This window comes from Perna viridis, chromosome 12 (assembly GCF_037379345.1).
Source record: "Perna viridis isolate PV_CMFRI_1.1 ecotype Kerala chromosome 12, ASM3737934v1, whole genome shotgun sequence".
Lineage (NCBI taxonomy): Eukaryota > Metazoa > Mollusca > Bivalvia > Mytilida > Mytilidae > Perna > Perna viridis.
The window spans coordinates 36,531,372-36,556,605 of record NC_142456.1 but is presented as its reverse complement, the minus strand read 5'-3'; the positions used below and the strand labels follow the sequence as shown (position 1 = coordinate 36,556,605).

Here is a 25,234-nt window from a genome sequence, read left to right as displayed (position 1 = left end):
CATCTTCAATTAAAAGTTTTTGCACTTTGTCTTGTGGCTTATGTAGTGAGTAGATTCAAATTAAATTTCTTATAATCCTTATTTTAGTAGAATGTGATCTGTAGTAAGAACCACACCTGCTCTCTGTCATTTAAGTGTTTTTGCCCTTTGTCTTTTGGATAATAAATTGCTGATAGTGCTTATTTGGATCGCACGTGATCTTGAGTAAGAACTTGCTCATTGAGACGTATTGCCCTTTGCTTTTTATTGAGTTAATTTTAATTTCTCGAGCGTCACATAAAATGGCAACCAGTATGCTCGACGTCACTTATCTTGTGGCTTACATAGATATTTCAAGTTCTTGATAATAACTTTTGAGAGAGTAATCAAGGGAACCAAGTTTATAGCGGTAATCAAACAGAAGGAAATCCATGGACAAAGACCAGGCATGAAAAACAGACATACACAACAAAGTAACAAAATCATACATACAAAGTAACGAAAGTAAATGAGCAACTCGGACTCCACTAAAAACTGGGAGCATGAACCCGGTACACTGGTAGGGTAAGCATCCTCTGTTTTTCTAGAAAAACCCGCCGAGTTGTTCATAGAAAGTCAAGTCCGGGGTAGACAAACGAGGAAAGGAAAACTATGACCCGTTGAATAAATCAGTTTTCATGGTGCAGATGGATACACCGAGTTCATGATGACGACCATAAAACTTCTGTAGTGATGATTTTAATCTTGTAGCAACATAACCTTGTTCCAGAAGCCTATTTGTTAGAGTTCTAGCGCGATACAAAAAGTCTGCGTAGTTTCGGCAAGCTCTGGCATAACGTATCAGTTGTGATATGAATACTCCATATGCAGGCGCTGAAGGGATGTTGCAACAGATGAAAGGTGAGTTGACAATTCTGAATGAAAAGTTATCACGTTTGTCGTAAAGTGTGGTCAATAGTTTTCCTTTACCATCGATTTCTAAGCGTATGTCAAGATATGAAGCTGACCTTTATCTCAAGTTCTTTGGGGTAGATGCGATGTATCAAACCCCCGAAATTAGGATTGTTTAAAGATAATACGTCGTCTATATAGCGGATACTGAGATTAGCCAAATGATATTTTTTCTTTTGAATCAAATCAACTATAAAGTAAGCCTCATAAGAGTGAAGGAGTAGGTCAACAAGGAAAGGAGCACAATTTATTCCCATTGGAATGCCGACCGTTTGTTGAAAAACAGGTCCACTACACTGGACAAATATGTTGTCGATTAAAAATTCCAGCATTTTGTAAACATCTTCCTCTGTATATTTGGAAGATAATTTGGGATTATTTCTTACAAAGTATGAGGAATCTTTAATAAGAACTATGAAAGCGTTTCTGTATTAATAAACAATGTCTTTGTTGTCACTCAAGATTATTTGCCCTTTGTTTTATGATTAGTGTAATTTGTAATTTTCACTTTGTAATACCAGGCGTATTATTACAGAGTGTGACTAGATACTTGTTTTTTCATTGAATTTATGACAACTTACTGAAAAAAATCAATAAGGGAGACTTTAACACGTGAACACCCATTATGAATCCTCGTGGCTATCTCAATAATCGTGAAAATAGTCTGTTTATAGCCATACAGTAAGCAGACACGTATAATTATTATTTTCAAAATTGTATTTGTAATACACGATGGCAGAATTCTGTCATGTATTTTTGTGTCGTTCCTTCAAAATAATATATTCCCTCAAGATAACATGTCGTTCTCACAAGAAAGTTTTCCTGTTCCCTCAAGACATTCTGTCGCACCCTAAATATACGATGTCGTTCACTCAAGATAATATACAGTTCCTACGAGAAATGGATGTTGTTCCTTTAAGATATAACGTAACTATCTAGTAAGAACGACATCTTATATAGAGGGAAAGATACTTTATTCCAAGGCCGCATTTTGCCACCGTAGTTAAGTGGGTCTCTTACTATAGAACATAATTTTGGATGACATTTTATTTTTCCTTCTAATAAATACCTCTGCATCAATAACGATGCTAGAGAGAATATTCTTCGTTGATCTTCTTTTTTTAATGCTGTTAATTAAATGCAAGATTTATATGTGACAGCTTTGTTCATTTTACGAATATTCCAGCACCACCAACGACACCTCCACCATGTGTAGACAACCCTCTCGTGAAATGTTCTAATCCAACCGTTTGTAGCTCTTCACTCAAACAAGCATGCCCACTTTCATGTGGTATTTGCAGTAGGTATCATTTAAATAATTTGTTAATCTATGATAAATTTGTTTTCACTAATTAGGAACTTATCTTTATGAAACGTTATTGTCAACTTTGTTTTTTAATTATTACAAATATATACATATACAATGCATGTATATTGCCGGAAAATATGAACATGAGGGTTTCCTGCAGTAATCTGACTGGTTTGAAGCGGGTACAAATAATGTATTGATATAGTTAGCATTTTTCATATATTGTTTTTTTATCCTACAACCACATTTTCTAAATAAATCATGCGAAATTTGTCCAAAATAGTTTATTTTTAAGCATTTTTTGAGCACGGTGGTCGGCGAGGGCATCTTTAAACTTGGTACCTATTTCCTGTTTTTAACGCTGCTCATAACAGAAAAGGAATACCAATGAAACTATGCAGTGGAGGAAAAAGCTTTGCGTTATTTGACACCTATTACTCGTATAGTAGAAAGCCTTGTTGCAAGATAAAAGTTTATCCTTGTTCTTGCCATAAGAGAATTACCGTTCATTGACCTTATTTAAATTAATGTCCAGACGTTATTAATTATCTAACAGGGTCGAAACAGTCGGGACACGTTTAATTAAAAAAAAACGGTATTCATAATATTTGAAATGTTAGTTACGTTTATAACGATGATAATTCAAGGACTGGTCAGGTGATGTACTGTCTATTCAGAAACTGTTTCGGTGTTTGAATTATTCTTACTGACCTAAATTTGCAATGATTAGTATTAGTATATAAAACTTTACACAAAACTGTAAAGACTAATCAAGGGAACAAGCGAGCGGAAATCAAAATACTATAATGAAAGGTTAAAGACTAGTCAGGAAAAAAGCCACACATACAAAAATAACATGAAATTGCCAAAATAACACGTACATAGATGCAAAAGAAAATGAGCAATTCGGACGCTACTAAAAAAGAGAGCATGGTGCACCGATAGGGTAAGCGTTCTTTACTATCCTAGAAACATCCACTGAGTTTATAAAAAAAATATCGATTTCGGTTGTAGACGATTGAAGAAAGGAAAATTATGACACGGTTTACAAATCTGTTCTCATGGTGCAGATGAGATATTCCAATCGCACACAACTCTTACAAATCATTGGAACCTTTGTACTCAGAATTTAACATCAATCTCGTGCAAGCATCAAAGTAACTGATTCTGTTTCAAATGAAAGCTTGATAGGTTTTGGAGAAGTTGAATATGATACAAGCATATCACTGATTTCAAGAGTTATGTCCCTCTACCCCCTAAGATTAGACATCCCAACAGGTAATGCATGTAATGAATCTCAAATAACACAATAAACTGTTTGGTATTCTATAAGTGTAGTTTATTCTTTATTTGCAAGAACCACCAACGACTCCTAAACCCTGTCTGGATAGTACCCTTGTAAACTGTGGGGCTAGATCTATATGTACGTCACAATTCAAATCCCACTGTCCTCGAACTTGCAATTTGTGTGGTATGTATTTCATGTAGTTTAAAGATCAGTAGTTTATTTCACTTAATGTATTTTTAGAAAAAGACTGCTGGATCTTCTGTCTTATCTGAGAGTAGATTGGAAGTGCAATTTCAATATTTGACTAGCGGGACATGTAAATTGATTATGTTCAGTGAAATAATATGTTAACGCCGAAAAAAATATTTCTGGAAGAGCAGAGGAAGCTTTCCCAATTAAAAGTGAAATAATATCAATCGACACAAAGCAAGGCATCTACTAATAATGTTACAAATCAAAGCATTTACCTGATTGCTCCTGCCATTTATGGTATATTCTTGTGGATAAAAAAAACACATATTGATATCGTTTGACTATTACTATTGTATTCTGGAAAATCCTTCAATGGGAACTGATTTTAAGGAAACGTATTTATGCACTTGATAGAAGTCTATAAAAAGTTTGTACAAAAGATTATGTATAATTTCAAAGCAAAGCGTGAAATGTTTTAATCAAGGGAAGTAAATGAAATACTACGAAATGAATGGAAAATTAACTAATTGAAATGGAAATAAAATACTACGATTGTCTTACATCTTTTATTCTTTAATTGTTGTTGTTTATGATTGTACGTGCTCATATGAATATGCAACGTTTCCCGTTTATTTATGTTTTTAAAGATGTGGTAGAATTATTTTAAAAAGTGATTATGTTGGCATTAGATCCTATCATTAAAAGTATCTATATGCTCTTTTACAATTTTGATCCAAATTACATTCCCTTACTCCTTATATCACAAAAGGGTTTACATAAGAAAAACGTGGTTTGACTCCTCTAACAATATTTGCATAGTTTTAGCACAAGCAACAACTGCCAAACCTTGCCTAGATAGTAACATTGTAAATTGTGGCGCTAGAGGTATTTGTGCGTCACAATTCAGGTCACATTGTAAGCGAACCTGTAATTTATGTGGTATGTATTATTACAAACTTGCATCAAATTGTAGATCCTAGAATGTAGGCAATCTTGCTATCAACAGATAAATTCAGTGTTGGGATTATTGTTCGGGTGACATATTTCATGATTTGTTTTATTATTAATTTATAGTTTTAGTGGTGTGTAGGTATAAAGAATATGTTTTAGCCAGTGTGTAATTCGCGTTTCTTAATTAACACAAAAACAGTAAAAGAAAACAGAAATCGAACATTTTTGCTTTACAGCGTGTAACAATAATGTTGTCGTTTAAATGAATTATTCAGTAGTTATTTTTTTAGATTTAACGTGATTCGCTTTGAACTTTTTCATGTTTGTCGTGAATGTACTGTACATATCTCATTTTTTTCTTGTTTATTAAATCTTTATAAAGTTTTTCATGTATATATATTTAAAAACACAAACACCCCCCCCCCCCAATATCGTTCTTAAGAAATACACTTATAGCCTTTGGTTGATCAACCCATGGTCACTTTGAATATGCAGATCTATATAAAACTTCGCTTTGTTTTTAAGGTTCTGGTAATAATTCATTGACGCCTTCTACAACATGGTTTCCGATTACCCGCGCTGGTTAGATGATTTCTTTTGAGGTGGTTAACTTCATCTGTAATACAAAGAAAGAGTATTTGACATACCATTATATGTTGCCAAATAAATTTGTCAATGAAAATAGTTTGATGTTCTGATATCATATTTCTTGATTTAATTAATGTTTACAGGACAGTCATTTTCATTAAAAAGGCTAAAAGACTGCATGAGGTCATCGTTATATTATGCATGTACATGTAGTACAAAAAAGCAGATGGTGATACATGAAAGATGTTTTGCCTGAGAGGGTCGGGGAATTTGTTTACGATGCATTACGTGGCATAATTGGTGTTAACATGAACGTGAATTATAACTAGAGCTGGTGTTTCATGGGTACTTTTCATTTTATTTTGAAGTAATGAGATTCGGATAACGTTTTGTTAGTACTTGTTTTCTTCTTCAAGTAAACTTCAAATGAAATGTTAAAATTAATGTCCATAATGAACATCATACATCTCGATTTGTCATCACTATTTTATGTTTTGTCTATTTGTCGGTATTTTTTTTTTAATATCGCATTATATTTTGAGGGCTGATCCGAACATCTGTGTTATTTTCTTTTTTGATGTTACTAGTTTTATTAGAGTAAAGTGATTGCGTCATGAACAATGGAAACCTATTTTCTTTTATAAAATTATAAGGGGTTGAACGCAACACCGATATCTAAAGTTTATTCTTGCATTACTAAAGAAGTCGACGCATTACTAAGGAAGTCGACGCACAAATCATATACACGATATTATGTGGTCAATTACAAAATGTATACGTCATTGGCTGAGATGTTGGTTTATCGCTTTAAAAAGTGAATTATGTCATTGGAAAGTCGTCATGATCACGTTTACCTGCGTATTGGGTCGTAAAGACTAAATAATGAAGCAGATTAAGGGTTAATGTAAACATCGTAATTTTTCCGGTGTACCAATTTTCGCGGTGGAAAGAAAAGCGGAAAAAAAAGGCACCGGCGAAATTTATTTCTATCGCGAAAATTTATACCTATGAATCTGTTCACTTCACAGAATCCGCAAAAAATAACCACTGCGAAATATTATACGTTTACAGTAATCAGTTTAATATACTTGATAGAAAAAATAGAACGCCTAGATTTAACGAGTGTGCGAAACTTGCACCGCGCATGGATTAAATTTTATTGCGTTTTTGGCACGACTGATCATATTTTGGTAATTAATGATAACTAATTGATTATTGTATTTCTCATATAGATTTCCTGCATTATTCGTTACAATTTTCAACATATTTTTAAATTTTTTTGTGAACGGCGGAATGATATTCGTGCCATGACGTTTTGGTGGAAAAAAGTCTGAGAGTGAAATACAGAATTTATTTAAAAGTGCAAAATATCAATCTTTTTTACACAGGGAACATTCGGTAAATCATTGCTATCTATGTAATAAAAAATGTTTATCTCACAAATAAGACAGGAAATCTTCAGTTAGACTTCGCGTCCTGATGTCTCTGAATTGTCCCTCTGATTTGATGCTGCAGTATATTTCTTACATATGTTGAAGTCAGGGGCTTAGCTAGGCCTGTTTTAGTTGTACGCAAAATTACGGCGAGGGTTCTTGGGGGGGGGTGGGGGTGGGGGGGGGGGTCGTTCAAGGCCGCCAGTGAGTCCGGCAAGGCAAACCTCTGAGGATAACTCCTGAATTTTAACGATTTTGGAGCCAGTTTTTCAGATCCTATACTACGTTCATGGTATGCATATGTGATAAATAACCTTTATTTCATCTTTAAAATGTGTGTTTTTATTTTTGTTACTTTTTCCGAAAGTACGCAACTGCGTATTTGCGTATAGGCAGCTACGCCCCTGGAAATATAGCAAATATATTGTGGTATGATGAAGAAACAATCTGTAGTAACAAAACGCACCATCATTGTAAAGTGGTATGCCATGCTGAATGAGATTATCACTGAAGTGCAGTACTGCTGTAATAATGAGTTGGTAATGAATAGGATCAACGAGTGTTGATTTCGATATCAAAATATATTGTTTTGGTAATTACTACTTATATAAGAAATCGACATTTCAACATATTTTGACCAGATTCAGATTAAGGCTCACCTTACACTTTTTCAAATGTAGAACAAAATGGATTTGTCTTGTGGAAAACAAATGAATGAACATACATTTAAAGAGAATAATCCTGTTGTGCATAACAAACAGAACAGCAAAACAAAAACAAAAACAAAACAAAACAAACAAAAAAACGTAAAAAAGAGACAAAGAGGGAACAAACATTCACGATACTATAGATATGGTTTTAGAATAACGAAATTGATTAACCAGATAGTTCATGTGTTTATTTATTTGATTTTTGTTTTGTTTATTTGTATTTTTGTATTTTTGATTTGTTTTGTTTATGTTTTTCCCGCTTTTAAGGGGAAATATTAGCTCTTCTCAAATTACTGTAAGTGTATTTACGAGAAACTGAGACATTCATTTAATGGAACACCTTGTTTCTTCTTCAAGTAAAGTAGTGTATACATTAACAATAAATCTTCTGATGTGCGATTCTACAAAACTTGATACAACTTAACTCATGTAAATAGCGATTCTGTTTGAAAACTAATTTTCATTTTTTTTTGCAAAACCACGCGTGATTAAATATTGTGTACACTAAATCGTTATGAGAGTTTGCGGAATGAAATTTCTTATCATATTTTCCAGTCAAAGTCAAGGTTATTTTTCATGACACGTGCATTCGTTTCAATTTGTGTACATGAATGTTGTAAATGAAACCAAATGACCGCAGTAATTCATTTGTTGTTTTTCTACTTGTTTGTTTGTTTGTTCATTTTGGTTTTCTTTAGGGGAGGGGGTGAATACCAAAATCGTCTGACTATTTTGTCAGGACATTATAGGCGCATACAGAATTTGCAGTCAATTTGTTGGCGTCTATTAAGCTAGAGAAAACCAGAAAGTTCGCTACACTACTCAGAATTTGGTTTGATAAGACATCGATAAATACGGAATAACGTTGTTTAATCCAATTAAGTATCATATTATGTACATGTATCACGAGTAATTGACCACCTTATCAAGATTGTCGTCAGATTTCACTTTACTACTACCGTTCACTCTGACTATTGATGGTCATCGGGTACTCTTGATCTACCACATGTTTGACCTGTACGGTATTTTAATGTTATTTCTTATCATAATGTCCAGTAAAATTCAAGGTTATTTTTCAGGACAAGTACATTTGGTCAAATTGGTTGTGTGGTAAGTCAACACAAATAATCGCAATATTTAAGTTTTTTTTTTAAGTCTGTTAAGTGAGTGAGTATTTTTCGGCGGTGAATTTTCAAACGCACAAAAGAACTTGAGATAATGGCTACTACAGACACTGTGAAGTCAGCCTCATGTCTTGACCTACACTTAGAAATCGATGGTAAAGGAAAACTATTGAGCAAACGTGATAACTTTTCATTCAGAATTGTCAACTTTCCTTTCATCTATGGCAACATCCCTTCGGCTTCTGCGTATGGAGTGTTCATATCACAACTCATACATCATGCCAGAGCTTGCCAAAACTACGCAGAATTTTTGTATCGCGCTAGAACTGTAACAAATAGGCTTCTGGAACATGGTTATGTTGCTACAAGATTGAAGTCATCACTACAGAAGTTTAATGGTCGTCATCATGAACTCGTGAATCGTTATGATGTATCCATCAGCATCATGAAAACTGATTTATTCAACGAGTCATAGTTTACTTTTCCTCGTTTGTCTATCCCGGACTTTTTATGAGCAACTCGGCGGGTGTTTCTAGAAAAACAGAGGACGCTTACCCTACCGGTGCACCTGGTCCATACTCCCAGTTTTTAGTGGAGTCCGAGTTGCTCATTTACTTTTGTGACTTTTTATGTATGATTTTAGTTACTTTATATTCTTTGTTGTGTGTGTCTGTTTTCCATGTCTGGTCTTTGCCCCTGGATTATATTCTTTTGATTACCGCTATAACCTTGGTTCCCTTGATTACTCTTGCACACAACCTTGTCAGTAAAGAGAATTATTGTTTTTAAAGCATCGGAAATTCGGAAAGGTTAGCAACGTATATCATGATGAGCTATGATTTAAAGAAATATAACTGAATAATTAAGGACAGGGTCATCATAAAAGTTTTCAAGTAGTTTCATACAGAGCAAGACATTTTCGCATCTTCTTCACTAAGATAATTGCCTAAATCTGTAATACCCGTCTCACTAATCAATGACAAGAAGCATTAAGAATGCGACAAGAACAGGAAAATAGCGACAGGAAAACTAATTTTAAGATTTTTTTATAATTAAAGGCGAAATAAAGGTAATGTATAGCTATTTCAATAATAATTACAAAAAATCTATTTAGAAAAAAATTAAGCAATTAACAGGTTAAAAAGTTATAATAGTACATAATACGTCATCCTCATAAAGGTTACATGGGCACCCACCTTACATTATATACGAGCTTCTTAGTATTCGTTTGAAATTAACTGATTGTTACTGATCCAAACTTTTAACCTGCAAGAAATCCCTGTCATTAGAAACCATAAATTTTAAACTCTAGTCTATTAACTGTAAATTTGAATTCACTGTACATACGGTTAATTCTTATTTGTTCTTGCATTGTAGATACTTTTATCCTACCGGTATAAAAACAGCTGTTTATAAGCTATGAGTGTATTAGACCTGCAAGCGTCCAAACAACAATGATAAAACAAAACGTTAAGGATCAAAAGAGTAATCAAGGGAACCAAGGTTATAGCGGTAATCAAAAGAGTAATCAAGGGAACCAAGGTTATAGCGGTAATCAAAAGAATGTAATCCAGGGACAAAGAACAGACATGGAAAACAGATACATACAACAAAGAACATAAAGTAACTAAAATCATGTGAGCAAAACATTTGTGAAAATTTCATTCTTTGATTGATATCTGAAACACTAAGCTTAAAATTATGTTTAATTCCTCTGTTGTCAATTACACATTTCCGTGTACGAAACACACACGAAAAAGAATATTATCTATCAACATTTTCTGTTTCAGGTATATGTGCACTGACTGTCTTATAAATGATGACTTTTCTGTTAATATTCCTTTTACTGAACGTATTAAATGTAGAAGGTGAGGCTATCCATTTCATTTAACCCACTTTCTTCTTAGTTTCCCAATGAAAAAGGTTGTTAAATTTATATGCATGGCGAAGTACCGCAAAACTTTGTTTTAAGTCGTTAATACTCATTTCTCTATCATTTGATTTCTTTTGTCTACTTCTAGGAAGACATGGCATTATTTATATTACAACACTGATGATGTTATCCGAACAAAAAAAAATCAAATGTGTCATTGCGATTGGTTGCTGTGTGACAGTGTAGCATTTTCTCTGAAATTTGATTGGACGAAAAATGTGATGTTTGTATTGTTCTCCTTTAATTACTAATGACGTCATAAATGAACAATATCTTAAATGTTCTTTATTCATTAGTTTTCATCGTGTTTTGATATTCATGTACGGTAACATGCATGTATTGAAATATGCTAAAACATATAATTTAGGTAATGTCTGACAGGTCTAGCAATCGTTTTTCTTCATAATTTCAGGTCATATAAGAATACATATACCGAACTGTAAGTTATTGTTACCTATTGTGAGAACTTTTTAAATCACCATTTCAGAAAGTATTTAAATACAATAAAAGATATAGTTTATTTAACCTCATTTATACTATGTGCAATTTTAATTAATACTTAATCGCAATCTGTCGCCCCTGACATTATTTTCACGTAAATATAAAACCGTCTCTTCCCTTTTTGTTTCTTTGTTTGTATGAATGCTCGTATTTCAATGCATTCTAGAAATAATTTCCAGTTTAATTCCGATTAACATGTGTTTTACGTTTGTTTATGTTTTGTTTTTGGTTGTTTGCTTGTTTTGTCCATTAAAGTAATACTCGTGTTAATGAGTAAGTATATGATGTACGAGTATTTAATATTTTCAGTGTGTGACATATATAAATGTTACCACGGAGAATGCTACCTTGAGAGTGTTTTAATAGCGAAGTGTAGATGTCACGTCGGATACACTGGTAACCAATGTCAACTAGGTAAAAATATTAATTTTTTGATAATATTATTTGAAACAAAACCACAATCGTATATATCTCAACACAAATGTCTGATGGCAATAAAGCAATCTCTTGCTCCGATTTCATTTTAGTATTTTAAAGCATAAACATTTCTGTCGCCATTTGTATAACACATCGCTTCTTTGACCACATTTTTCAGTGCATTGCAGATTTAATGTGTAAGGAAGGAGTAATACTTAAAGTGATGTACAAGAAATTCCTTTTACACGACAACAGACAAAGCCAAAATATAACAAACAAACAGTACGAGCTCAACTCAAGATTGAGGTTGAACACTGGTGCTTCGAAACACAATTTTTTTTCCGGATGTTTGTAACGTTAATAATTAATACCCTTCTTTTTTGTAGTTGACCGTGAGTACATTATATATATTTTGTTCGTCGTCAAGCAAGAAATAATAAACAACGTTTGAACCGGATTTAACAGACAATGAGGTGTTCTTTTTTAAGAAGGATGTGCTACCTGAACGGTATTCAAAACAATGAACGACTAATAAGAAAACTCAAAATAACCACACATACAAACTCACTGTGTTTCTGAGGTAAAAGGTAATTGAAACTACAATTAAAAAGCACTTTGTGTGTCAACTGCAATCAAGAACAAATGCACATGAGAATTTTAAAAGAAACAGTTTGCCCTTTCTAAACCAAGGCACGACGCAAAATTGAAAGATACCAAAAATGTGAATGTAAATTGTATTTCAGTCTGTTGGTAAGAGAATCAAAAAGTAACACGCTTTCTTATTGGATAAAAAATTGTGTCTCATCGTATCAAAGATTAATCAAAGGGTTCAAGGTTACAGTGGTAATCAAAAGAATGTAATCCAGTGATAAAGACCAGACATGAAAAACAGACATACTCAACAAAGAACATATAATAACTAAAATTATACACACAAAGTAACAACAGCAAATGAGCAACTCGGACTCCACTAAATACTGGAAACATGGACCAGGTGTACCGGTAGGGTAAGCGTCTTCAGCTATTCTAGAAACACCAAGTTGCTATACTTTATTTCTGCTAAACCTATGTAGAAACATTAGTATACAGATAAACGTGCATATTTTACAATATTAATGTACAGTTGTTGAGGAACAGACTGAAGTACAAATAGCCAATAAATAAATAAATAAATAAATAAATAAAAAGATAAATATCGTCAGGAACAAAGTTTGAAATATAAATGACAAAATATCAAAAAAAGTAAAAACAAGTCGATTTACAGATTGCAGGAGACATCAATGTATACACGGGGAATGTACCAATACAGCAACCGGATACAGTTGTACGTGTAATCCTGGTTTTACAGGAACCCATTGTGGAGCAGGTGAGATTCCGTGACTTAGTATTACATATAATGTAATCTGAAACCTTTACATAGCATTGCTTGAAATGCCCTTGGCGTACAGTTGGAAATATTATGAAAGTGTAGGTTTCAGCACGCTGTCACACAAAGGTCAATGAAAAAGACTTTTCGTATGATGTCAATAAATATAGAAAAAATATATAATTCTTTAAACATCACAATATTCGAAAAACCATAAAGAAAACTAAATATAATTAATCCTGTCTAAACCACAAAGCCTCATTCATATCAGATTCAATGCAATGCAAACGTGTTTAAACTAGACATCTACCATTACAAATACTTCGAATAAGTTCGAAAAGTTCAACATTAACTACCAGTATATACTGGTACAGCAATTTAACGGCATATTTCCCATTTACACTATATTCACCCCCTATTTCCTTTTGTCCTATTTTCCTTTTCTCATAGAATATCAAAAAATCCATTATTTTATCCAGTGAATCCTACCTAAACCAAACCTATTTGGTCCTAAAAGTTTTCCGTTTAGACAAGTGTTCGCTCCATCAAGGTTCAACATATAATTTGATAAGCGAGCTCTTAAATGTATATAAATTTATTTAAAAGTCATCATACTGACAAATGAGCATATTTCGTCGAGGCAAAATACTACACCACGACTTTTGAAGGTTTAGAAATTGTAAAAATGCCACCTATACAAAACGATTTAAAGACGTCGATGTTATTTGATTGGGAATACTCGGACATTCAAAAAAATTAAATCTTCAGGTAGAGATTGTGATAAAAACTCTCCTTTCTATGCCATACCCGGAACTGTTTTAGAGATAATTTTACAAATACCTGCAATGTCCGTATCCTGGCTCCTACTGCTGAAAATATTTACTTCTTGAAATTATTCCTTTATGCTTCAATCTCACAGAAGGCTTATGTCCTCATGATAATAGATGTTGAAGGTCTTTAGAAAAAAAATGTATGTTTTTTTTTATTATTCAGGATTTTGACATCTTTCAGTGTATTGTGAAAATAACATTTTCGACACAACGTTATATAGTGAACGAAAGCGGACTATTGAGCAATGCCGCATTTTATCCAACAGACATAAGACTTGTTTATTTCTTTTTCAGTTGATTGTAAGTATTAATACAGATACAAAGATACCAAAAAGACTTCTCAATTTCTGTTCCTAAAGTACAAACTCTTCAAAGGAATTGATGTCAATGCTACATGTAAATCTTAATATGAATAAAATGAACTTTTGTTTTTATTATTTTTTTTATTTTGTTTGTTCTGTTTTGTTTTATTTGTTTTTTTTTAAATAAAAAATCAGAACATCTCGAAAAATATAAATCAAGCAGACAATAACAGGAAGTCGACGCTATATACAATATCATTGTATTCAAAGGGTGACAATAATGAAAAGTAACATATATAGCGTTGAATGTGACATTGGATATAAGATTCGATTCGATACACATAGGACATACTATGGACCTTTAAGAAGAGGTTATGTTGAGCATTTTTCTACTTTGAAATGTTGTTACTCAGATATTTTGTTTTCAAATCGGTTGCAGTAGATAAATACTGGTGCAAATGTATTGACTGTGACTATTTTCTAATTATTGTCAACACTTGGATAACTAATGGACCCTCTCGTGCTAGTTTTCTAAGCAGACTTATTTGCAGTTTTCTGATCTACACTTAACAATCGATGGTAAAGGAAAACTACTGACCAAAATTCACGACAAACGTGATGACTTTTTATTCAGAATTATCAACTTTCCTTTCATCTGTGGCAACATCCCTTCGACTCCTGCGTATGGAGTGTTCATACCACAACTCATACGTTATGCCAGAGCTTGCCGAAACTACGCAGATTTTTTGTATCGCGCTAGAACTCTAACAAATAGGCTTCTGGAACAGGGTTATGTTGCTACAAGATTGAAGTCATCACTACAGAAGTTTTATGGTCGTCATCATGAACTCGTGGATCGTAATGGTGTATCCATCTGCACCATGAAAACTTATTTATTCAACGGATCATAGTTTTCCTTTCCTCGTTTGTCTACCCCGGACTTGACTTTTTATGAGCAACTCGGCGGGTGTTTCTAGAAAAGCAGAGGACGCTTACCCTACCGGTGCACCTGGTCCATGCTCCAAGTTTTTAGTGGAGTCCGAGTTGCTCATTTACTTTTGTTACTTTGTATGTATGATTTTGTTACTTTATGTTCTTTGTTGTGTATGTCTGTTTTCCATGTCTGGTCTTTGTCCCTGGATTACATTCTTTTGATTACCGCTATAACCTTGGTTCCCTTGATAACTCTTTCGCGAGGTAGTAACAACACCTTAACAGTATAAATGTTGTCGGAGTTTTTTTTACGGGAATGTGTCACAATTAGCAAATTTTCATTCTGTTTTGTTTGCCGTTATCATGTCAACTTGTTTTATGTCTGCCTCTTGTAACAGTGTAAACTGACTAAGAGAATAAGGTTATGTGTTCTTTTTCCAAGCACGAAATGGTTTATTTGATTAGGGTAAATATAGTTTGTGACATCGTCACTTAAACATACATATCTTCCCTCTGTTCAGTCAGTGTTATTTCATGTCATTGATTTAGACTGTCATAGGAAACCATGCCTACATGGTATATGTACAAGCTATCACAACAGATTCGTCTGTACCTGTCCATCCGGATTCTATGGAAAAACCTGTAATCAAAGTAAGTTTGAACAACTTTCCATGTTCTGTTTATTTGTTTCTGTTCCAGTAAGAAATTACGTCGGATAAATTAGTTTATGTCAATGCATGCTTCTACTTTCCTTTGTAGGAATCGTGTTCAAAATAAAAGTTAATTTCAGTTTTAGAATTTATGTCGAATGTTTGTTTTCCTAGAAAGCAATTGAAATCAAAACCGTTTAAAAATGATTTGATTAAAAATCGTCAAAAGTATTTGTAATAATTTTAACTGCGAATATTTTGTTCTCTAATCGTTGTAATTAAAATACATCTGTGTGCATTGAAGTTATCTCTGTACCGAACTGTTTGTAATGTTTCATCCATTGTGTTATTAATTTTCAGTTGATTGTAAGTATTGACTTTTAAATAAGTTTTTTTATCGAATGAAAAACCAAAATATTGGAAACGTAAAGCTACGTTTGTAACAGTAAAGACAAAGTTCTTAACTATTGTTTTAGACAATTTGATAAAAAAACAGCTACTTATATTATATGAACGGAGGCTCAGAGTGTCCTAGTAAATGGACACATAAACGTGAATGGTTGAAATCGTTCTGTCGAACGAATTTTAGAAATAACTTATATAGTAAAAAAGTGATTGCTTAAACCGACAGTGTGTGTTTTCTTAAATCTCGAATATACGGGTTAGTCAAGTCATTACTAATGTCAAATTAAGTAGTTGTTTGTGTACAAATAGATTTACATATGCTTTAAATGTGCTATTCTCAGTGGGTGAATCTTTGTGCAAACGAACACACTAGTCTTACCATGTTTAAAATCCTATTAAAATGTGATCTGAAATGCTGAAATGACATTCATTTTTTTTTAATTTCAATAATTCCAGGTATTAATTATTTGAAATGCAATAACATTTCACCATCAAGGAGGGGGGTGTTTACTCACTTATCCCTTATCACTCTTTTATAATCGTGAAGTTGATTTCTGCATCCTCTGACACTTATCTCCACAATCAATAGGTTGTTAATGTTTAACTGAATATTTATATGTAAGAAAAGAGTTAAATACAGAAATAAGATAGTAATAATCATAATAATAACTTGGTCCCTCGTATTTAATCAATGATATTTTTAGATTGTAGAAAACATCCTTGTGTAAATGGAACATGTACAAACCACGCCCATGGATTTACATGTTCGTGTAAGCCTGGATACACTGGAAAGGCATGTAATACTGGTACGTGAATCTGTATACTATAAACGTACTAATATCCGTGGGGTACCAATTTTTGTGGCTTTCGTGGGTACGCTAAACCGCGAAATTCGGTTCCCAAACAAAAAGAGATTTCCATTTATGTGTAACCTGAAAACCTCAAAACCACGAGTTCAAGTATCCACGAACTTGTATTTCTTCCCTAAACCACAAAAATTGCTATCCACGAATTAAAGTACTTTCACAATATTGTATTTCTATTTACAAAATGAATGTACTGAACTAAGAAATAGATAATGGAGATTCCCGTTCTTATACACAAGAATCATTTGAAATTTAAAAAAAAAATATGAAATGTTCGTAATTATCGTTTGCTGTAAAAGTTTGCAATCTTATGCGTCAAATAAACAAGAAATTAAAACTTCTAAGGATCATTGTTATAATACAATTCGTGGAGCAGTCGTGTTTTATAAAGTAAGGAAAAAATTGGAAGTACTTACTTGTCTATCTTTGCTATTCCACTTACTTCTCACGAGCATGACACGCTTATGGAAAAGATCGTTCTAATTGTATTATTAACTATCAAATCAGTAGCGTAAGTTTACGTCATAGTGTTTGCGTTATCCATTCCCGCAATCACTGAAGACATGTTAAATTTTCGGACATTGTACAAAATACGAAAAAGACTCGCTTAAATTAAAGAGCATATAGATGGAAATGATCGAGAGGGTACAAACTTATCTTTTGCAGGTTCGTCTACATATTATGTATGTATTTAGCCAAGTGATTACAGAATTCTTTTATGTTTCAACGCGTGTAAAAGCATTGACCGTAGCTTACAAAATGTGCCACTATTCAAGACTTTTCACACGCCGATGAAACTTGAAAAATTATCCAATGATAATGACGAGTTTAATGCCATGCAAGTACATGTGATAATGATGGAATAAGTTACTTTTGAAATATAAATAACTCTTTGTCCTTCCATTACAGTAATAAATCGTAAGTATTCTTTTATATCGCACCATAAAAGTAACTAAATGTTCAAATTGCTATTGAGATTCCGGATAAATAGTGTACTACATTTGTTGTGTAGGTCTGTTTTCCATGTTTGGTCTTTGTCCCTGGATAACTTTCTTATTATTCTTAAATATTTACATTTTAATGATAAGACTCAAATGGAGTATTTATTATAGAATTAGACAATCCATATAAATGAAGATTAAAACTTTAGGAAACAACAATCCTACAAAAAAAGTGTGTAAGTTTTATCAATCAATATGAATGAAAACTAGAAAAACTGCCAAATGCTCAATAAATTGATACCCCCAATCCACCATTTTATAATATGCACATTTTGACCTTGAAATGGATTTGGGTCAAAATCGAAATAGAAGGTGCACCATGATAATAGGTATTAAAGATTATGTATAAGTTTAATTAAATTATGTTTGGTTGTTAAGAATGAATTACTTATGATAAATGGGTATCCAACGTCAGAGAATGATAAAAACGGCCGATCAAAATCTAAAATAGAAGGTCCACATATTCATGTTATCTTATACTAGGTTTTGTGTCCTTTTTGTACGACTTGTGAAGTACTGTAGTCCTCAATAGGATATACTGAATACATTTACATTTTAGACTGCTTTAGCAATCAAGGACTTTTTAACAATTGACAGTGGATTATTTATTGTCCTTGAGAAATAGATATTTGTTTTCATGATTGATAAATGTACAACAAGACACCTTTTTATTAATTTGCTAGAAAAAAAAACGTCTATTAATTGACCAGCACAATAACTAGATGACTCAAATGTAAAAAAACATATTGTTAAATTTGAATTCCAAATCTTTCAGACTGTGCCAATAACCCCTGTATACATGGGAGATGTACCGCAAACCATCTAGGCTACGTTTGTTCTTGCTCAACTGGCTTTACAGGTCAAAATTGCGATACACGTAAGTATAATTGTAATACTTTGATAAATATTCGTGGAATAACACGTTTTTAGAATAAAAGCTCTTAAATGAAAAGGATAATGTCGGTAGATTAAGCAATAACGTATTTGGAATTTGTTAGGAATTTGAAAAAAAAAAAATACCAAATATAGAAATATTGCAAGTTTTTTTATATTCTGTATACATGTTTTATAGAGTTGTCTCTCGTCATCAGCATTAGACACAAATTAATGTGAAGTGTGTAGGAACAAAACGAACGGTTCGTTTTATGGTCGCTTTAAATGACGAGCCCATTAAATAAACTTAAACGCGAACCCATTCAATTATATGTTGTATGACCTGTCAGGAGAGATGCGACTAATAAATGTTGATCCGATGAATTTTGTGTTTAATTTCTGATAATACTTGGGGCTTATTAGTTTACATAATCGATTTTGTTCAGTAGGATTTTTTATCTTTTTGATATCCAGAACTTTTTTTCTATATTTTAGTTATAAACCGTAAGTATTATATTCTGTCTTTTCAGAGAAATTTTTAAAACATCACTTGTAAAGCCGATTATCCAATGAGACTAACGTGGGTTAATGATATTCACAATAAATGTAATTATTATAATAGTAATAAAAGTACGATTACTTCAACAGGTAATTTTCAGACCAACCAAGATAGCGCTAATCTTAAGATTCTAGACAAAAATCAAGCAAAAATAAATAAAAAATAAATAAATAAATAAAATAAAAAAGCTGCAAAATGGGAACTCCTCACGCTAGTAGCATGGACATATTCCACTGACAGGTTAAGAGGCATCCATATTCAAAGGAGCATCCTACAAGGTGTTGTTATGAAATGCTTGCGTTAACAAAACAAGAGGCTCCAATGAGCCTGAATCGCTCACCTTCTTGAATTTTGCCTTTCAACGGCAATAAATTAAACAAGAAGTTGTCCAACAATTTTGACTAAAGAAGTCTTTGGTAGGACTATCATATTGACTGAAAACTACCAACTATCATTTTCCCCTTTCAAGGGCAATAACTCGTACAACTGAAGACTTTTGTAGTCCTAATAATATGGGTCATTTCAGCTATTGAATGAATTTGGATAAACCTAACGGTTTAGGAGATATATGTGAAAAACTACTGTCTGACCCTTATGTTCTATTTTTAGTAATGGCGGCAATATTTTTCGACGAATCGAATATTCCCACATCAGTTCTATGCAGTATACCCCAGGGAACATTCATACCAAGTTTGGTGTCCATTGGTCAAGTAGTGTCAGAGGAGAAGATTTTGGAAAGAAATAACATTAAAAATAGCAATAATCGTTGAAAAAGGGCAATAACTCCAACATGGCTTAACGAATTAAAACCAAAATTTGACCAGATATAAATCTGATCATGCTAAACACTTTTATCCTCTGCTGTCAGAATTCAGCTAAACTTAACATTTTATGAGAAATATGCGAAAAAGTACTGTCTGATCCCTATGTTCTATTTTTAGTAACGGCGGTCATGTTTTTTGACGAATCTAAAATCCCCACATCAGTTCTATGTAGGATATCCCAAGAAACATTCATACCAAGTTTTGATTCTAATTAGTCAAGTAGTTTCAGAGGAGAATAGTTCTGTATAATTGTTAACGACGACGGTGGATGACGACGACGACGGACGCCAAGTGATGGTAATAGCTCACATGGCCTTTGGCCAGGTGAGCTAAAAATATGTCAATTCAAATAAGAAAACCACAATTCCTTTTTTTTTTTCTTTTTTTAATTATGATTTAAGACTGCAGTTCTAGTCCTTGCTTGCAAGGCCGATGTTTTAACCACAATACTGGACATACCTGCTCGTGTCATACTGGTTTCACGGGGACTAATTGTGATAAAGGTAAAATCTTTTGAACACACTTTATATTCGATATAAAATTTCTGTAATGTAAATGGTAGATGTTTTAATTGGTATTCATTTGCGGTAATTTATCGGTAATTACTTTCCCTTTGATGTACACAGCCCGATGATGCTTTGCACCCTGATACAAAAATAAGAGGTCAGTTTAAAACTAGGCATGCGTGAAAAATTGTAACGTCACAGTTGAATTGAATGAGTTGGCTTATCCCGACAAAATAGGTCATTTGAAAGTATTATTTTTCAAGGTTTTAGATAATAAATCACGAAACTCCATTTTATAATTGTTTACCACAGGTTGGCCTAAGCGATGGCAAGGGGTTATATATTAAATGGCCAGTCCGTGGTAAAACAATGATAAAATAGAGCTTTCATGATTTATTGCAATTTTAATAGGACTAGTTTCTGCATATTTTTAATAGACTCAACCTATGTGTTGCACAAAATGTTGTTCATGTGATTATCACTTTTTTACCACGGCTCTGTATCACGTCATATTAGAATGGCGTATTTACGCATTAGTCCAAGAGTCACATACTTACAAGCCCTAATATAAACATATAAAACTTTTTGTTTTAAATGTGCTTTCTTGTTGTTGTTTGACTTTTTAATTTATTTCTAAGAAATCCATGTTCTGTTTCCATGGCTTACTTACTTACTTAAAATGTGTTCACACTTATTGAAGACCATTTGGTGATCTCTGTAAGTACTATTTATATAAAGGGTATACGATATTGCATGCGTTACGTTTCGCCATATCTCTTCCATTTTCTATGAGTTCATAATAAGCATTTATTTATTCAATTCTTATTATCGTTATTTTTCTTGCGCCAAACTAAGAATATTTGAGAAGAGAGTCGTTAATTCAAATGATTTTTATATTTACAAAACCCATATTTAAAGGCCTATGGTGTAAATACAGTGGTATCGCCCTTTTTTGCGATGCATGCGAAAATAGATTTTACACATTTATTGCTAATATATTACTAATATAATGATCAAAATTGTTATCTGCAGCAATAAATCGTGAGTACATTTAAAATTGGATAAGGACATCGTATTACACATAGGAATTGATCTAACTAGTCGTGGCAAGTCACAAGTTGAATAATGTTGTTTAGGAACAAACCTGAAGACCGTTCTTTGTTATTACATTTTGAATAACTCTATACACACATCAATTTGAATAAACTGTCGTGCATAAATCATAATCTAAGAACCGTCGACTGTATCAAAATAAGTCTATCATTACTTTTTAATTAACCGAGTGATACATTATAGTTTAGCACATTGTGTTTAGGTTTACTAGTAACTTCACTGCATCTTTCTGTGGTCAATGAACATGATTGATATAGCTAAATATATATTACTACCAGGTCTTGTATCATCAAACGTTCGGTGTATTCACTATACAAATGTAAGATTTTAATAAAATTAACATACAAAGATAGCAAATAATATAATAGATAGTAAAGCAATAATATGGAGAAAACATTCATTGAACAACAATTTCAGTAGTGGTATAATAACGGAAATGCACTATAAAAATGCGTACCATAAGGGGTCATCCTCGTGTCTTACCCAATTGGTGCACCTGGTCAATGCGTCCAGTTTTTAGTGAAGTCCGAGTAACTTTTGTTACTTTGTATGTATCATTTTAGTTACTTTATGTTCTTGATGTGTTTTCCATGTCTGGTGTTTGTCCCTGGATAACATTCTGATGATTTTCGCTAGAATCTTGGTTCTCTTGATTAGTCTCTCTAAAACTCTTACTGGCATTTATTAGATGCTTCAAAAAATAGAAAATATCTACACAAAAATAACTGTATACGTTTAATAATTGTTATTATTTTTTTACACATTTTCTTTAAGTTTTTTAAGTGTCTAATTTAATTTGGTTATAAGTAATTTATATAAATAGTACTTTTCAGATTGTAGCCCAGACCCATGTATACACGGTCAGTGTCGTAATCACCGTAGTGGGTATGAATGTACATGTCACCCTGGATATGGGGGACATGATTGTAGTAGATGTATGTATTTTGTGAGTTAAAACTTAACCAAGTCATTTTAGAAAATTTTAAAAGCATGATTATATGAACTTTTGACGCAGAAGAACAAAATGTATTATAGATAGTCCCGCATATTGCCATAACAAGTACAAATAGTCAAAGTCTAAAATCATATTATATTTTGGAAAATTGGAGTTACATTCTAAATAGATTTTATACAATAAAATATATAGTAGGAATATCTTTAGTGCATCTCTATCCCATGAAATGTTCCAATACACGGGTGGAAAAAAGAATTGCACCATAGATTAAAACTACAGGACATCAAAAATGTTTCTCCTGCAATGATCCACAAGTACCAACAATTGTACGATTATAAATCATCTAAAATGGCGGCAGCGATATACAACAGTATCTAAATATATGTAGTAGTATACTGATTTGCCATATCATTTATTTATACAAAGTATGAATACTATTTGTTTTATCTTCCCTTATTGCAGTGACAAAGCGTAAGTATTATATTTTATTTTTACTATCCAAAAGAGTTCACTAACCCAGTAAACATCCCATTCATTGGGCAATGTGGCAAGAGGCAAACAGGCACGGAATATAAGAATTATATGGATAATAAACAAGGCTTTACTTTATTTATAATTGCAAAATATTGCATTGAATAAAACAATGATGATAAATAAATGTTGTTACATGCATTATCCATATTTATTAAGTGTAGGGCGATGTTGAAATTTGTCACGTGTTATAAGGAATAATAGGAATTAAAGAAACAACTACCTGATTCTGAATTAAACATGGCAACAATGAAAACAAAATTAAACTGGTGCGCTTTACGAGAATGTATATTACTGCGTCTTCAGCATGTTTGCTAAACCCTTGTGTCAATGGAAAATGTGTCAACAATATACACTATGGTTACTTGTGCAAATGTAACCATGGTTACAACGACCGAAATTGTACTGTTAGTACGTAGAAATATGAATTACAAATAAAATATTACATGAACAATACTGCGCTTAATTTTTAGTGGAAACAACATCTTTTGAAGATCTGTATGAAGATTAGTGTTGACATTTTTATAAAATACAATGTAAACATTATGTATAATGTTATAGCTTAATAGTTTTAATTTACTTTATTCAGATACTTCATACTTGAGACATTACTAAAATAGTGATTAATTCTAAAGCTATCCACTATTTGTACCTTTCTTCGCGTTGACACTTTTTAAGATGCTTCTTTCTGAGGAATCACTGGAACATTTTATTCATTTCATTAGTATATAGAGCACTTAACAACATATAAATACAATGTAATCAATAGGTCGAATGTAGAGGCTTTGAACTGCATTTAGTCCAAGTGCGTAAGTGGCTGCTGTGACAAATATTCTGCAAGAAAAAATATGTTGTTTCAAGATTATAAAAGATTTAAGTAAAGAGTTTCAACAATAGTCATGGTTTATTGCTTCATTTTAGCAAGTACTCAAGTAGCCCCTGTAACGACAACTATTCTGCCAACCACGGCTACAACTATTCCGACAACCACGCCTACAACTATAGCACAATTTCAGACCTGTATTGATGATGCGTTCGTAAACTGTAAGGACCCGAATATCTGCATGTCACAGTTTAAAGATAAATGTCCGTTGACTTGCGGAATGTGTGGTACGTTTTATGTTAGATCAATTGAATAAAACAGACTAAAATCAAAACAAAACAAACAAAACAAAAAACAAAACAAACAAACAAACAAACAAGAAAAAACAAGAAAGGGTCCATAAAAAATCATACGCAGTCACAGTTCTGTTGAAACGTTCCAGATCACCACTGTAGGTATAATATTTATAAGTTTTCTTTTCGATTCTTCGCATTTCAATTGCATCATGGTATGTTGACAATTGTAAACTATACATGTATCATATTTTGTGTTGTATCGAAAACTTGTATGGGCGAAACTAATTTGATTTATATGGTTTCCTATTTCGATAGCTTTGGTTTTGACTACTTCTTGTATAAAAATTAGATTTTGGGTTTAGATCATACAACATATTCCAGTCTAAAGCTTCTGATGAGAGGTTACTCCTTTAAACATGTGTAAAGCATATCGACATTTGTAATAATTATAACTGGTATTTTTTGTTTAGATTTAAAAAGAATCTCTACAATGTTTTAACTTTGGTGAATTTGGCATATTCCTCCTACTGTGATGCTAATATTATTCCGTGAAAAATACAACGTCAAATCTATACTTGAATTTCAATTGTTACTTAAGACGACTACTAATTTGTTGTGGTTTTCTAACCTATCTACATCTAGGTATTCGTGAACTCTACAAGTACACTTGGTCAAATACACTGGGTCAATGCTTCCAGTTTTTATTGGAGTCCGGGTTCCACATTTACTTTTGTTTCTACTCTCATGTTCCTCTGACTTTTTATAAAAGTTAAACTTGTCTAAATTGAATCCTTTTGCACTTACAAAAATTTTCAAGTTAAGACATGTGTTCGGATAACCAAAGTTCAAAATACATTTAATTTTGTATGATAGAAATTTGAAAGTATCTGGTTGAAACAGGATTTCGATTTCAGTGTCAAGTTTGACCAGTTGTCACTGTAGATACTTTCTATTTTTTTTAAAATCTATTTTGTTATATATTTTACAGTCCCAGTGACAGCAGCTCCGTCAAGTTGTCAGGACAA

General features: G+C 32.6%; 1 protein-coding gene across 1 annotated transcript; it reads left to right on the top strand.

Annotated features, from left to right (window-relative positions):
- Nucleotides 1-1,791: 1,791 nt before the first annotated feature.
- LOC148602154 (uncharacterized) lies at nt 1,792-24,267 on the top strand. Its single transcript, XM_088554463.1, has 4 exons — nt 1,792-1,868; nt 2,091-2,230; nt 3,597-3,710; nt 24,012-24,267. The coding sequence occupies exons 1-4, from the start codon at nt 1,792-1,794 to the stop codon at nt 24,227-24,229; spliced, it is 549 nt and encodes a 182-aa protein (XP_088410589.1). The 3' UTR covers nt 24,230-24,267.
- Nucleotides 24,268-25,234: the final 967 nt, after the last annotated feature.

Coding starts and splice junctions, on each gene's coding strand:
- LOC148602154 (XM_088554463.1), top strand. CDS start 1,792: ATGTCGTTCACTCAAGATAATATACAGTTCCTACGAGAAATGGATGTT. Junction 1,869..2,090: donor AGATATAACGTAACTATCTA/GTAAGAACGACA, acceptor TATATGTGACAG/CTTTGTTCATTTTACGAATA. Junction 2,231..3,596: donor ACTTTCATGTGGTATTTGCA/GTAGGTATCATT, acceptor TTTATTTGCAAG/AACCACCAACGACTCCTAAA.